Below are 17,365 nucleotides of genomic sequence, written 5' to 3'. Positions count from 1 at the left end.
TATCTATAATCATTTTTGGATCTCGTCTGAATTATGTGAGGCAATGTTGTTTTAAACGGGTTATTGGACATGGAAATCATGTATCTGAATAAGTTATGACGTGAAATATCTTTCCGGATTATTATTGGGCTACATCAGCATTTGGTGAAAAAAGTGCATCAACATTCACAGATCCACTGACCTGTTAAAATTGTTTTTTTTATTTAATTTTTTTTATTTGGGTAAATTGAAATTGAGAAATGCTTTATTTTATTGGATAATTTTTGAATTATTTAGTATGATTAAATGTTTCATCGTGGGCATAATGAAATTCATTTGCATGAGGGGAGAAAAAAAAAAAATGAGTGAATTAATCCAGTTAACTGAGTCCAGTTAATTTATTATTTGCTTGTGTAACCTCGAAGTTGATTTAGTGTGCAGTAGGCGAAACATATTTGACAACAGTAAGTAGCTATGTATTTGGAGAATAAAGTTCCCATGATGTATGTGGCTTCAATCTATAGCTGCAGCAGAAACAGTGCAAGGTCTATCAGTACTATCAGACCTACATGAGGGAACGTTAGTGTGTATACAGCAGCAGCGCAAGGGCGGGCAGGGTGAAGAAGCATTTATCCCATCCAACTGCTGAACAACTGAGCAGTAGAATTTGCTGTCTGTCTTGATATAAAAAAAAAACTTCTTATATTACGAGATCTAAACACTATTGTACTGAGAAACAGAAAGTCATGTATAGCTGATGTAGCTGAACTAATTTGTCAACGGTCTGAACATTTGTTCGTATTTATATTTACGCACTATTTTAGTTTCAAGGTTGTCTTGTCACAAAAAATCCTTTTACCCAAAATTCACCACATAAAGGCACACAAATGTACATGTTTCCTGTGCCAGTAATTTTCACACAGTCCCTTACCTGTAAAATGCAAACTGTGCCAATGCAATGATCGCATTTTAAATTTGATCCCAAACCTTTTTCTGTTTATAAGTGGGTTGGTGTGTCTCTCCTGATGTTTAGATGTGGAAGTATCGCTCTCCAGTTGAGAGAGAGCGAGAGAGTGAGTGAGTGAGTGAAGACAGCGGAGCTGATCACAACCCGGTCACAGTGTTGTTGACTTTAATTATTAGTCACTGTGTAGATGTTGGCATCGGCTTTGTGCTGTGCTCTATTAAAACACCCCACATTTCCTGGCCAGGACCCGTTTCCTCACTCTCTGGGTCAGGTGCCACTAGCCCTCAGAGGCTCACAGAGAGAACACACACAGGCACACACATTCTTAGTCACGCCTTGGATCCTCTGTGTAAATGACTGTGCCAAGTGGAGGTTTAACCAGGGCAGAGGGGGCACTGAGAGTCATTAGTTCTTTCTTTTTTTTAAAGTTAACGTGGCCAAATCATGCATGCTCACATGCACGCATACTAAGAACTTGCACGGATAGACACCACGTGGTGTTTAAGCACCTGCCCCTTTGCCCCCTGAGCAAGTAGGGCTCATTTAATGTGTAGGAAAGCCCAAAAACTGTATTTTAGTTTTAATTTCTGCAAGACAGGAATGTGGTTTTATACAATACTTTCATAGATATGTGCTGGGTTGGACTCTTGCCTGTGCAGCATGGTTCACAACCCGATCAGAACAAGGGCCTTTCTGCATAGAGTTTGCATGTTCTCCCCGTGTGTGAGTGGATTTTCTCCAGGTTCTCCAGTCCCCCCCATGTGGAGGATAAAGCAGTATAAGATGAGTGAGTGTTGGGTTGGCCTTTTAATCATCTGCTTAAATTTATGGTTGTTGAAATCAACAATATTTGCTATTGTAACATGATGATTTTTCATGAGCGGGTTCCCTTTTGTCACATGTCTGTGCATGCCACTGATAGATGCAAACAATCACCTGTGAAGGAGTGCTGTGAAATTGGTCAAGTGGCACTCAAGTGCACAAAGGCAAACACCCACACAAACAATTATTCACCCCCTTCAAGCAAATCTGATGAAATCTCAGCAGTTGCTAAACAGGTCACAAGCCATGCTTTCATTTGAGCTCTCTGAACTCATGTGGGACTTGTCCCAAATTAAATTTTGCTTCTGTTTCTCTGCGATCAACCTGTTCCTACAGTCATCACTCAAGAGTTTTAGGACATGCTCCAAATCGATTGGCTGAGCGTCTCCCCTCTGCCCTCTTTGACACTATGAAACTGATATGAAAGAGCTGGCTCAGTTCCAGCCCTTAGGCAATACCTCCACCCTGCCTTGCTGTGGAACTGGACTGACCCATGAGGCTCCTGCTTGTCCCGTAGACCTCCAGTTCTTTTGAAGCTGCCACATTGCAGATGAATAGCCGCCTCTCCTCCACGGACTTCCAGAGGAGATTGGGGGAAATTCTCACACCTGCATGCTTGCTCTTGCAAGCTCTCCCTGATATGTTTGGGGAATTGAACCTCACTGCCAATTGCAGGGCCTGCACTGCCGCTGTATGCCTATTTCACATGATCTGGCTACCAATTTTCCACAGTTGATGATTTAGGAACTTTCAGTTTTACATCACCAGTGCAACTACACACACACACACACACACACACACACACACACATGCAATTGTGAGAGAAAACATCCACATTCATTAAACTAATGCAAAGCTGTGGGGAAAAAAAACACATTTTCTTGGTGGTTTCATGATTTATTGTGTGGCAGAAATGTGAAATTGTGCATATGGGGTATTAGTTATTTAAGTGATTTAGAGGTTGGCAGAGAGTATTTCTCCTCCTCGCTTCATGATTTATGGTTATTGCAAAAATGTGAAATTGAGTATATGAGTATAAGCATATTACCTTATGATAATATAAGTAATTGAACAGATTTAGGAGTCTGGGGAGGCTGGGTGTTGCATACACAAGAGGCGCCAAGGAGAATGGAAATGGCAGCTTATCAAGCTGAAATCATTCATGTGCAGAGGTGACACATCAGTAAATTTAGCTTTTGTGGCCAGTGGCTTCATATTGTTTGGCTCTTGATATATGTGATAGTATATCGGGGATATGAAAAGTAGGAGTTATGAGATGTCGTATTATTCACATTAAACGGATGTGAAATATGGACGATACCCGGTTGTGTTAGGATATTGTCTGGATATTTTTGCACACTGCCAGGTGGCTTAAAGATATTCCAGAGCGTTGCCACCTCTGTAGCCATTAAGATAGATACCCTTATACCGATCTGGTTAAGTGCATTTGCTTATGACATTTTCCTATTAATCCTGGAAGAACAGATAAGGGTGAGAGGTCAGCTTTAAATGGATTTGGTTTCCTGAGGCTGGGCTCTCTTGCTCCAGAATGACTCTGCTTTCAATCAGCACTGTCACCACTCACTGTGGTAATGATGGCCGGGGCTTCATTAAGAAGCTCGTTAAGTCCCCTCGTTAAGCTGCAGGGCCGTTAAGACTTTGATTGTTAATGGCACTTCATTAAGGCGAGCGAGGAACCAGGTCCCATGGTGGTCCTGACCAGCCATGTTTTTGCCACTTGGCCCCAGTTGGTTCCACCGAAGATTATGACACAGAGACCTAAAGTGGGTCGAGGTCAGAATGCAAACAATTTTCAGTGAACTTGGGCGACCCTGCCTGCAACAATAGACCATTCACATTAGCAACAAGACCTGTAAACCTACACTGGTGCTCTGGTGATTAGGCCCCAGAAAATCGGTTCACACTAGTTCTAAATGAAATGAGACAGCACCACAAGCATCAAGACTCATGCCCATAAATATTAGAATGAAAGGCATATGAATGAAGCTCAGCTGCAAAGTATACTGCAATAAAACTGCACGTCCTATCAGCTCAGTCTGACAGAGAACACTTGAGACTCTGCATAAACAGCACGTTTGCTCTATGTACATTATTGTTTCAGTAAAGCTGTGAAGTACTGTATGTCCTTATATTTGACTGTTTATTTGAATATTTTATTCTTATTTTGGAGCTTATATGCTGTTTTATTTTTAGTATGTCATTTTATAGTTTGTATTGTTTGTTATGTGCATCATACTTACATAAGAATGTCCAAGTTTTGGCATCACCGGTCTGTCTGTCCCTGTCTGTTGTCAGCTGTGTGTCAAATCTAAATAGAAGATTCCAGTCTTCCAGCCATTTCCAGTCTTGTAAAATGCACATTGCTCTCAGTTCACACCGTCTAACTTGGTGAGAATGCTTTCACATGCTTTCCAATTTGCATTGTCGTTTTAAGTGAGAGGCGTCTTTTGAAGTTGAAGTGTTGTTTGACTTTTGACTCTCTGCCAGATTGTTCACACACCTTTGGCTCTTAACTTTCAGACTCTCAGAACTTATGATTGCTTTCTTAGCTATAAACAACCTTGTCAACATCCCTGCTTATCATTTACCCCCCAGGACGCTGGTGTATCCATCCTATTCCCCCCCCCCTGAAAAATGGCCTTCTTCAAAGTAAATGAACATTTCGATTCACAGTATCCATTCTCATTTCATTTAGCGAACGTGCTCAGCTGTTGCCATGCAACAATGCGTTCCTGGCCCCCCCCCCATCCCCTCCCCAGCTCGCTTCTCTGAAACTAAAGTCACAATGTCACAATTTCCTGCGTGTGGGGGCTAATTTCACATACTGTCTCCGTCACAGTTGCTATTCGGTCCACGTAGGTACGGGGTAATGAGACTGAGTCTTGTTGTGTGGGGTGCATCCCGCCGGCGCGTGTCTTTCTCATCAGGGATCGCACGTAGTGTGGAGCCTTTTTCCTGATATTACCTCTCCCTGCATGAGAGGACGCTGTTCGCTCTGATGCTCTGCCATCCCACCAGGCACCAATCCAATAAAGTACAACACAGTGCTGTGATCAATACACCATGTCCCACCACCGTGCACTCCTCCACTCTGCCTCATACACACTTATTAGTCAGGGAATAATTGATTGGCCTCCTGTTCATTATTCCTTTGATTTGGTGCTTTCATTAAATAGCTGCGGCGCAGCGTGTGCACAGACTAGTAAGCTCTCGCCGTCCACAGCTGCTCTGAATAGAGGCTTTAAGAGTGAGTGGGAGAGCATGTGTTCAGGATATCATGGAGATTAAGCAGATAATAACTAGTCCTACTCCAGGAATAGAGAGATGAGACACAGTGCAATGGGATGAAAGTGTGTGAGAGCGTTAAGCCTCTTTCACATTAAATTTAGCAGGTATACCTGGGACTTTGGAAAACGGACGAGCCTCCTCGCCCAAGAAGGTGGACTAGCTGAGTTTCCATTGCCAGTGGTTGTTCTGGTCTGTGGTGTTTATTCCAGCCCTGCGTCACCCATGTGTGAAATATGACGGTACAAATGCAATTAGACAGGAAGCAGAAAAAAAAAAGAGAAGAAGGCCAGAAGATCAATCTGTTATACGTGAAATGGCACTTGAATTTGCATAGCTGCGAATGTTCATTGGCGTTTGTTCTTTCTTTGCCACTGATGCCGATCAGAGCTGAAGACAATAACAGACAATAGTGGGAGAGAGTAAAACCCACATACATGGAGTCGCTTGACCTTGGAGTCAATGCACATTAAACACATTCCCCACTGTTTAAAAACACATTTAAACCCTGAGATCAAACCGTTTTTTGTTTGTTTTTGAGTGGGAATGGGGTGGGGGGGGTGTTATGTGTATTTCTTTTGTTTGCCTCTTTTTAAATTAATCATGTCCAGGAGACATGCAGAGGATAATCTGCTTGTTTTGTCTTCATTGCCTGTTTCGGAAAAGCAAACCTAATACTTTTTTTAACTCCTCTTTCTGTCCCACCCTTTCTTTTCCTGTCTGTCCTTTTCTTTCACAACCCTCCACTTTCTTCTGCAATCCATTTACCTCCGTCTTGCTCCCACTTTTTTGTCTGTTTCCCTTTCTTTCTTCACTCTCCTGCCCATCCTCTGTCACCCAGCTCCACACGGACATGGACAGGAATGATGGACGCACAAAGTATGTCCTGCGAGGTGAGGGGGCGGGCTCGGTCTTTGTGATAGATGAGAAGACGGGGAACATCCACGTCACCAAGCCACTGGACCGTGAAGAGAAGGACGAGTACCGTCTCGTTGCCACGGCCACAGACAGGCAGACCGACCGTGCCCTGGAGCCGTCGTCACAGTTTATAATTCGGGTACAGGACATCAATGACAACCCGCCTGTCTTTGATGAAGGCCCCTACAGTGCCATGGTGCCTGAGATGGCAAATATAGGTAAGAGACCCTGATTTAAAAGTTGGGAAATGGCTGAAGGAATGTAGATCACAGAGTCTGAAAGTACTGGTTAATAAACAAAACATGCTTTATATGAAATATTTAACAAATTCAACACACAAATACCCACAAAGGTTGGGACACTTTCTAAAAATGCAATAAAAACAACAACAAAAAGTTAAATTAAGGTTTAAATGATTCAACAAACTTGTTGTTTTTATTGTATTTTGTGGAAACATCCCAACTTTTCTAGAAATAGGGTTTGTATAAATGTGTATATTGTATATATCACTGAATTTTAGCCATAGAAGAGGTTGATGTCACGAAACTTTGCACCCCATAATAGAAGAATACCCTATGCTAATTGTATGTATGTAGTTTTTGTATTTTTTACATAATATAATGCTATAGAAGCAAAACAAATGAATTCAGACCGAAACACTATCACATTTAAAGGTTCAGTGTGTCAGAATTAGTGGGACTGCAGATTTTAACAGAGGAATACTCCACTTATCGCTCCCTTCCCTAAGTGCAACAGGGAACTGGTCTTTGCATATCAGCAAGTTATTCTTTTTTTTCATAGTTTCATCATTTGAAGCTTGTGCTTTTTGTGGTGCTTTGTTGTGTTCAGCCGGGTTCCAGAAACATGACAGCACAAGATGTTGGCTTCCACAAAGAAAGGTCGTAGAACAGAAAAAAGGTTCATTCTAAGGCTACGAAAACCAAGCCATTTCATTCCAGTGCACTTACATACTTATGGGTAGTTTATTCCATTTGTGCCAGTAAACTCTCTTACATGTCATGCACTGGACTGGAAAACAAGTGGTTAAGTGGTTGCTTATTTGGCCTCAACGTTGGTCTGGACTTCTCATTTTTGTCCTGTATTTGCTGTTTTGAGTAATGAGTGTAGAAATGGTCTCGGACTGGGACTCCATCCCATTTTTTGAACCTTACTTGATTAAGCAGATCATTGAAGTCACATTCTGAAGACAAAGTGAGGCTGTAGCATTTTATTGGCTTATTGTTTAAAGTCCCAGCCAGTCACTGCTGTCAGGCTCCAAAATGATGGATGGTTCCTCTTGGACCACAGCAAGAGAGCAGAGTGTTTTTATATTTGACATGTCACTGTAGCAATTGTCTTAATGTGTGTTGTTCCTCACTTTTGAAATGCTAGTTTGTACAAAAACATCCCTTGTGTGGAAAAAGCTACTCCACATTAAGCCAATTCCAGCTGTCATTTAGTGGGATGCAGGGTAGCTACACCTTGGACAGGTCGGCAATGCATATAAGTGATTGAAAGCTAAATAAAACCAATAATAGACTCAGTGTTAGAAATTTAAATCTTCCATTAAATTAGCTGCAGTGCAAACCCTTATTATGAAAAGTACTTGGAATAGGATATGAACTAATACAATGACCATGTTAATGTAGCCATAGATGTCAGTTGCGACTATACAGCCATTACACAATGCCTCCCTGTCATTACAATAATGCCTGCTGAGATTACATTGACATTTTGTACACAGCCTTATTACCCATTATCAAAATGAATCATATATAAATGGGTTTTGAATGGCGAGTAAACCAGGTTCAGCATAATACATTAGGTCGAATACATGAATAGTTTTCAAAAATACAAATAAGGAGTGAGGTGCAATTAATGTCAAGCAAAGATTCTGAGTCTGAATCCATTAACACATCTGTGCAGATTCAACTATAGCTGAAATGCAGAATTTTGATGAAGTGTTTACGGACAACGTTGCTTGTTATTCGTGCCATGTTTTACTGAGCTGTGGCCACAGCCAATGCAGCAATGATTTCACTTTTTTCATGTCGGCATGAATTTTTATCACAGAGTATCACAGAGTACTACAAAAAAACATACTCTTCTGCTCCAGGCTCCCGTTCAACAGCATGGGATTGAAAAGCCTGACTTTAACCCTTAGAACACAGAGCTTTTTGGCTGCGTTTTTCCATTCCTATATTTAAACATACAGTATATACACAGGGTATAAGAATGTGCAATATAGAGTGTCTTACGTCCCACAATCTATTCAATCTGATGGAAATACTTTTTATATATAACTACATAAAGACACCTGAGCAAAAAGTACTCGAAATGTTTAAAATCGGATTGAATTTGTGAAATTTGGAACTACGTCACAGTTCAAAGTTCACTTGGCTCGTTTTTATGAACAAAAAGGAAAGAAAAACGGTCCATTTTGTGACCTCTGCACAATTATTGTTACTTTTTATCACTACTAAAAATGCGATATATAATGAATCATAACTTTGACACAACAACACATAAGAATTTACATCGTTTTTATTAAAGCCTGAATATGTCACCTATGAACACACACCCCCAGGATGTCCATATAAGGAGTTGTGCATTATTCCCATGGCAATTTACCATATGTGCATTTGCGGCACTGAAGAAAAACAATATATACTTTATATTGGGATACTTTTTTTCTTCGATGTCTATATAAAATGTTCAATTTGAATTGTAATAAGTCATCCAGGAGCAATACTTCATTTTTATTATCTGACAATTATTGATAGGACATTATTTACGTTATTGCGACTGACTGATTTGAAACTTTTACATTGTGATCACATTTTTTGGCCATATTGCCCAGCCCTAATTATGACGGCAAGAAACCAAAACAACCTTACATACAAAACAAAACAACGAACAAAACAACCCGACTTCATTTTCATATCTCGTCTTTTATAAATTCAGCGGTGACACTGTCACTCTCTCTGTGATATTAATCTAGTCACATACTTCCGAACATCAGTGAGGATTTAACAGTCGATGAATGAGAATGTGGTGACAGGTTGGAAGGTTGTCTCGACTCATAACTGCCAGTCATTGTCAACTCTGATCAAACTGCACGCGCGCACACACACGCTCACACATGTCGTAAAGCGGCTTAACTGACTTTGAGACTGTTTAACTCTATGTATTATAATATACGGAATGTAATAGATAATGCCATTAGCAGGAAGAATTTAGTAAAATCACATTTTCTTTTCATAAAAGAAGAAAATATTAAACACCTATTTGACGGTACAGTGACATACTGTAAGTGTATTATTATTACAAGTATACATGAAGACTGCTAACAATATAGCACCAAGTATATGCTTTCATCACTGAGAGCAAATACTGTAGTCTTGTCAGGTTCAGGTTTTATAAGCCAAACCAATATTCCATTAAAAACAAACATCTTTTACCTCCAGCAATTGTCAAATTACTGCACTTGAATAGACAATAATAATGAAATAAAACAAACAGATTATCCCACTCTAGTTCTAATGAATAACAATTTAGTCACACGTGAATGTGTGGTAGTTTTTTTTTTTTTTCCTGTATGTTTCGCTACAGGCTTTGCAAGTCGAAGCCTCTCAGCAAACATGCAGGTGCAAGAAGAATATTCCTGATTCCACAGAGTTTTGTATTCATCAGCATACGAGGACCGGGGTATTCCTGAGTGCTCTTTTCACACTGTCACACCTCCAGTGCAGTTGCAAGGCAAACGTCTGGCACAAACATCTGTACACCTGCAACACTTTCTTCATATGTGGGCCACATGCTTTTCCTCCTTTTAACACTTTAAATGCTCCTTTTTTTGACTTTTAAAGGATGGTTTTGATGCAGTTGGTTAATAATAAGAATTAGTGACATGCAATGGTGAGAGTGTAGAGTGTAACAATACTACCCTTAATCGAGGCTAATGCCTGCAATACATATACAAGACTCATTCTAAGGCTATGAAAAACAAACAGTTGATATTTTAAAGTGATTATACACTTATACAAACCAAAATTGTGGTGTACTCAATTTTAGCCACACTGGAACTTTAAACTAGAGTAAACAAAAACAAAAAAAGATCTTAAAAGTACATTATAAGTTAAGATTGATATAAAGTGTACTGGAAGAGTGCTGGAAGGTCTCCATTTTAAGTTGGCAGCTGGCAGGTCAGGTGGTCCTGTTCAATTTTATTTCTCTTCTCTGCATGAAATTGCATCTCTGTTCATGCCCACTCATACCAGGGGGAGAACATTTCATGGCTAGATAGCAGGTGTTCACTCTTGCTCACCTCACCAAAAACCCAAAAAATCAAATGCAAATGAACGCAATATAAATGCAATGCAGGCAAAACTCGACAATTAATTTAGATGAATGGCTGACTTTTATTAATATTGTCACCACCGTGCTTTGCATGATGTATACAGCCCTTCCCTTTTCATGATGAAAGACCTGCAGCCATCATACAGCTGCAGGAATGATGAACTGTATACATACTGTATATCTTCAGGGGTTCATTTGCAAAATGTACAGCCCTTGCTATTTATACACAGGCCAAATGGTGCAGTTCATTATAATGATAATATGGTATTATTATTATTATAATAACTATTATTACAGGGAGCTCCTAGTTTTTGTAATAATTTAAAATAGCATAAACAGACTCTTGTTTTTATCGCTGTCTTTGCAGCAGTGACGTGATTGTGTGTATTTTATTCAGATAGTACAAATTGAGTACTTTGTATATTTAATTACTTAAAGACAAGGGTTGACCTGGTTTGACAGTTGACTGTTTGTACCACAAGAATGAAAAAATATAGATTTCTGCCCATTCATATTCCAGTCATGGACAAGTGATGCTACTTTGGGACTTTTCTCTTTTTTTGCGACCTGGACTTTCCTCTCCGCTCATTAGGAAACTGTCTGCTGCTTTTAAACAGAATGAGAAGTTGACGTATTTGGCCATAAGTGAAACCTGCCCTGGCTCTACCTGCAAATAATCCATTCCACCTGCCAATAATGAATTCATACTGCTCCAGGATCTTTCCCAGGTTCCACTAAGGAGCCAAAATTAGCTCGCACATGGCTCACACGTCCATGTGCGAGCCCACAGTATGTGAGGCATTACACTGTGAAATACCTTCACTGTAGCAGCAACTGTGAATTCTTTGGAATTAATGTATTCAGCCAGCCACCATGACATCCATACCAGAAAAGTAAAGTGGTTTTCAGGGGCAAACACCTTAAAATCCATCAAATGTCATTTCTTATTTTATAAATTTAAGGTAAGAACGACATTCTTGGACAGATGTGTCCATGGAGTAAATGTGTACAATTATGACAAATTATATTAGATTATTCAGACCAATTTATTTATTAGTTTTTTTATTAGAATATATGATTTCACGTAACATAATGCAAACATCTCCAGTGTAGTTTGCTGTTTCTGTGCACTGCATATTTTTTATAAATTGTTTGCTATCTGACGGCGGAGGAGCAGCACATTTACAAGCTTTATATATATATATATATATATATATATATATATATATATATATATATATACATATACACATTTATATGGTGCACTTGGGATTTGATTGGATCAGATCCAATCCACCAATCCAGCCTTAAACTTGATGAAAAATTTAAATCAAGGTCAAATACACGATGAAAGGATGTCTGTCTGTCAGTCTGTCTGTCTGTCTGTCTGTCCGTCTGTCTATCTATCTATCTATCTATCTATCTATCTATCTATCTATCTATCTATCTATCTATCTGTTATGACTTGGTCTCGGTTTGTGTGGTCTTGACTACAGCACCAATGCAGATGATATAGAAGTCATCTGCTACTTTAAAAACAAACAAACTCAGTCATCAGTCAGTCATCATCTACCGCTGTATCCTCTGCCAGAGGGTCGCGGGGGGTGCTGTGCCAATCTCAGCTACATCGGGCGATAGGCGGGGTACACCCTGGACAGTTACAAACAAACTCATTTTAATTTAAATTTCTCCTTAACAGAGGGGGACACAGGGCAGGTCACAGTCACAGTAAGCTGATTATATTTCTGTGAGTGCAGAGAGATCACGTTCAGTGTGACCGTACTACTGCTCAGGATGGGAATGAAATCACAGGTACGGTCAGAGATAGGGAGATTTCTCTGCTTATATTGAAGTAAGTTAGATGTCAGCAATGACAATTACTATGTGCAGCTGTAACTCAGAGCATGACTGCCGAGTGCCTGCAGGAAACTGTTTTTTTGTGCACCAAAGTGCTCTAATCTCCATTTAAACCCCAGCTCTTCCTCTGGAAAATGAGCTCGACTTTGAGGAGCACTCTTGTCTCGGGAAAGCAGGGAGAATTGCTTTTAGAAAAACTTTTGAATTTGCCAGAAAAGAAGGGATTATATTTTCAAGTAATTCGCTCTTAGACTGGTTAGTTAAATAAATTAAACAAATGTGGCCCAAGGTCGTCATCATCTACTTCTTTCGATCAAACACCAACGTGCACTGAATTGTAAAATTAAGACTGGAATCATGGACCTGCCAGGGCATGGCCCAACGAGACAGGGTGATGGAGATGAGTACTATTTAGTAATCCTATCGGCTGCCTGATGAGTGTCTGCTCCTGGTAGCAGCTCAGCTCAGGATTGAATTGTTCAGTCAATCATGGTTTCAATATTTACTTCGGGATACAAAATTGACCAAGGCGCTTTGCAGCGTGTGTTACAGGGGAGACACTGCTGCTGTGAGGAGTCTATCAAAGACTTGTTACAGGAGGAATACAGATTAACGGTGTGTTGGGGGGGAGGGGGGGGTGAAGATGGTGTCTCATTTAATGGTGATGAGACACTGATGCGAGGTGCACTGCAGTCTTCCAGTTACATAATGAACACGGCACATATTGAGTTATGTCCACTCATATGTGCTCATGCTGTGTGTATATATGTATACTACTATATATATATATATTTATATATATATACATATATTGATATAAATATATGTATATATGTGTATATATATATATATATATATATTTATTTATTTATATATATATGTATATATACATATACCTATAGAGGCAGTATTTTAACCTTTAGAACACAGTAAGAGTATTTCAGCTGCTTTTTTCCATTACTATGTTTAAACATAGAGTACAGCGGCTATAAGACTGTGCAATATAGAGTGTCTTATATCCTTTTTTTTAGCACAACCAAGGCAATCTAAAATATAATATACCAACTCTATAAACACACCTGAGCAAAACATACACAGCATGTTTTAGGATTGAATTTGGGTAATGTGGAAATACGTCACAGTTTAACGTTCACTTAAAAAAACAGTCTTTGTGTATTTTCAGTATTTTGTGACTTGTGCACAATTATTGCTACTTTATATCACTACTGATAATGTAATATAAAATTAATCATAACTTTGACTCAACACCACATGAGAAGAGGAAAAAAAAACACATTTTATAAATCCTGAACATGTGACCTATATACACACACACACACACACACCCAGGATGTCCATATATCCATATCCGCAGATCTGTGCCATGTGAGCACTAAGGGTTAAAACTGCATACACATACACACAGTATACAGCAGGGCTGTTTCATTACAAACTCAGTTGGGCCACACTTTCTAGTTATTTCTTCAGTTATTTCTGGTGGAACCACAGACTGGGCCACTATGAAGTTGGTTATGGGCCGCATGTGGCCCACAGGCCGTCATTTGATTATGCCGGGTAGGGTATATAGTATGTGTTTTTCTCCCAGAGGACAGATGTCTTATAGTAAGAACATGCGCTCCAGATGGATGTGTGGCAGCGTGGATATTTGTGGAGTGTGACTGGCTTGGTTATACAGCACGGCTGGTGGGCTGCATACCAATAGGTTTGCCTTTGCTCTACGCTCAGCCAAACTGTTTAATTTCTAACACTGATTACTTTTTATTGCTGTCAGAAGAAACATTTCAGCCTATATCTACTTACAATTTGTCTCCTTGCGCATAGCTACGATATCTACTGTCGGGGGCGGGAAGTGGAGGGAAAAACGCCTAAAACATGAATTGATCCAACAGCAGCCACTTTGCAGTCTGTGAGTGAAACTGTACAATGAGCGAGTCATTTGAAATAAAACGAGAAAGTGCTGAAAACGTTTTTTTTTTATTTCAGTTGGCAAGAAAATGTGTGAAATGGAGAAAGAAATCAAAACTGAAATGGATTAAAAAATAGTGGCAGGTTGAACGCAAGCTGCCCGCCCCTCCTCTCTCTGTCCCATTTTAATTGCTGTGCCTCACCACATATTATATAAAGTATGTGCGAGCGAACAGTAATAGCTCACAATTATTTTTGAAATAATAATATTTTTAATGAAAAATGTGTGTATTTATTAAACTTATTTATTATGCTTGACATGTGCCAGCAGTTGTCTATCACTGTACCACAGATGATTAGACATCAATTGAATTCATAAATCTTTGGCAAATGCCATTCCGGGTTTTCTTATTTTATCTTGTGCAACTGTGTGTCATTGTAGGACAGCAGAGCACAAAGGAAACATTACAATATCACTTTATTTTGTTCAGGTTTGACAGTCAATTCTGTTGTGTGTCGAGTGTAACACTGTGTACAACGAGTTAGTTGTCTTTTTTTGTCTTTAATCAAAACAGCAGGTTATTGTTTTTTGAAAACAGTGTTTTTTCACAGTGTACGGACCACAATTCTGCCTTGACTTTAATCGAATGCGCAGGGTGTAGTTGTTTGCTCTCAGATGTAAGTTTGTTAAACATTTGATCATGTTCACTGAAATTATGAATAATGATTGGATAAGTAAAGGTTAGAACTACCTACAACAAAAAACCTTTTATTCAGACTTGTTACGTTCAGCAAAAATGCTCTGTGAACAATGGAGGGAATGATTTTGTCCAAAGTTAACAAGATTGGTCATTGTTGTCCAACAGGTCCCCAAAAGTTAAAGCTATATTGTGTAAGTTTTAAAAAAAACCAAATGTGCGACATGAAATATTTCCACCCGGCAACATTCCCACGCTGCACACAGGAAGTGATTTGTTTCATGTCAAGACAGCAACATTGCACTACTTAAATTAGACGACTGCAAACAAATTGGCATATGAGTGAAAACACACACAAAAAAGCGCCCGTGAACAGTTTTAGAAGTGAATTCTACTAATTCTGCTGCTCAACATTCACAATATTCTCATACATTTTGCAAAATACAGTCAACTCGCTGTTTTATTCCACCACGTAAAATGTTTCCCAGTAGCAGCGACAGGCATTGTGAAGTATTTATGTTGCCAGAGTAATGCACTGTGGAAGTGAACAGTACTCACAGAGTGCGCTTTATTTACACTGCTTGTATTGTAACTGTAGTTAGGAACATAACTCGTTACTTTTTTTCTTCTTTACGATTGACAGGTAAAGGTGCAACAATATGGCCCGAGAACCCATAAACTGGAATTATTCTCAAATACACACACATACAGACACCACCCCATACACACTTACTTTATTGCTCCCTCTCGAACTCTCCCTGGTACAATCTTTGCAGACTTTCCATCTGCCATCTGTCAGTAACCCCTCTGACTCTTTGCCACCTGTAATGAATCTGCAACCAGAAGAACCCGTGACACATCTTCCCCTTTTCCACACACACACACACATATATATAACACACACTCCACACTGCACCTAGTCTTCTCATAGTGATACTGTCATGGCTTTGATCAGAAATAAAGTAGCAGCTGCTTCCACAAATCCCTTTCCTCCTCCATCATTTCTTGCTGAAATTCCACTGGGAAGAGTCACTTCTCTTGTGCGTATGCATAAATTTGAAGACATAAAAACCACTATGTATGAAATGTGTTTACCGCGTTTTTACAGTATATTTCAATTTTTCTGCCCCTGCAAATTCAAAACCTTTACCTGCCAATTTGACTCTCCCTGAGCCGTAGACAGGAGATTTAATGGAGGTGGGGGAGGAACGGAGGACCAATGAAGTGGCGGACGCTTCGATTGAGAGAAGGGGCAAAAGGGAATTGGAGACGGAGATGAAGAGAAATGAAGTGAGACAGGGGGAGTTGAGGAAGGTGAGCAGCGGCTCGGGAAGAGGGGTGGGGGCTTGCGTGAAAAAAGTATTTGTCACAGTGCTGTCAGAAAGAGATTGAAAGAGTAGGAGAGAAGTGAGGTTTCTTATGTCCTATAAAGTGCTGCTCTAGTTTGTCCAACTTAGCTTGTTTTCACTTTGTCCTTATTCTTTCCCCCCTTTTCAATTCTTCTACCCTCTCGTCTTCTTCATCTTCCTCTTTCCTTCCCTCCTTCCTGATCTATCTACACTGCAGGTACGTCTATAATCCAGGTGACAGCCACAGATGCTGATGACCCAACCTATGGGAACAGTGCCAAGCTAGTGTACACACTGGTACAGGGACAACAGTACTTCTCTGTTGATCCTCAAACAGGTGAGTGTGTTGATTTATCTGGGAATGAATGAGTGAGTGAGTGAGTGAGTGTGTGTGTGTGTGTGTGTGTGTGTGTGTGTGTTTTCCCACCTTAACACCTGGAGTCACGATGCTGAAGTGACTGCAGAATGTGTGTGGATGGACACGATCAAACACGTGTTGAGTGTTTAAGAGTGTGCAAATTTAAACATCTGAGAATATGAGCCGTCCCTGCTCCCCCTTTGTCCCCCCCCCCCCCCGTGCGTCCCCAAGTCTCCTGTCTCACTTAGTCAAACATCTTTCCCACTTCCCTTTTCCCTCTTGTGTCTGTCACACACCCTCCTGTAACGCACACATCCCCAGGTACATATAAACACACGCACACCATATGTTTCCATGCACAGTTAAGCTATGGCTGTAGATTGACTTTAAATTGGACAACTGTCCTTGTCTCAGTGTACAAACACTAGTGGCAAAATCCATTCATTGAATGAATTGTGTCTTCCTTTGCTTTAGCCAACTTACAGCCAGTTGTTATGTTGGCACGTCGGGCGCCATTCTGTGTCTTTGTACCGTCCAGTAACTTAAAAATATCCAATTCTTTCGGCTGACAGAGCGTAAAAATCAATCTCCTGCATTTCACCATGTTTTTGTCAGTGTTTGCTTATTCCTCTGTGTACCAGCTTCTTCTATTATTTCCGGGTTCAAGCTGGGGGTGGGAACTTGAGTCTGACCTGGTCTGACTGAAGGTATACATGCAGTAGTTGTTCAACTTCCAAAAAGAAGTGGGGGCCCAACTCCATATTAAAGTACTGTATCGAATGTGATGTATTTGAATGCATCATTACAGTTACTGTTTGTGTAATGG

General features: G+C 40.0%; 1 protein-coding gene across 3 annotated transcripts in view; it reads left to right on the top strand.

Annotated features, from left to right (window-relative positions):
• Positions 1-17,365, top strand: part of LOC131461274 (uncharacterized) — a 141,445-nt gene that overhangs the window by 65,438 nt on the left and 58,642 nt on the right. For all 3 annotated transcript variants that reach the window (XM_058632416.1, XM_058632405.1, XM_058632425.1), the window contains exons 3-4: positions 5,916-6,210; positions 16,399-16,518. In XM_058632416.1, coding sequence (XP_058488399.1) covers positions 5,916-6,210; positions 16,399-16,518 — 415 coding nt within the window. The remainder of the gene's footprint in view (positions 1-5,915; positions 6,211-16,398; positions 16,519-17,365) is intronic.

Source organism: Solea solea, chromosome 1, assembly GCF_958295425.1.
Source record: "Solea solea chromosome 1, fSolSol10.1, whole genome shotgun sequence".
NCBI lineage: Eukaryota > Metazoa > Chordata > Actinopteri > Pleuronectiformes > Soleidae > Solea > Solea solea.
The sequence above is the reverse complement of the archived record's forward strand: the minus strand, read 5'-3'. Positions and strand labels throughout refer to the sequence as shown.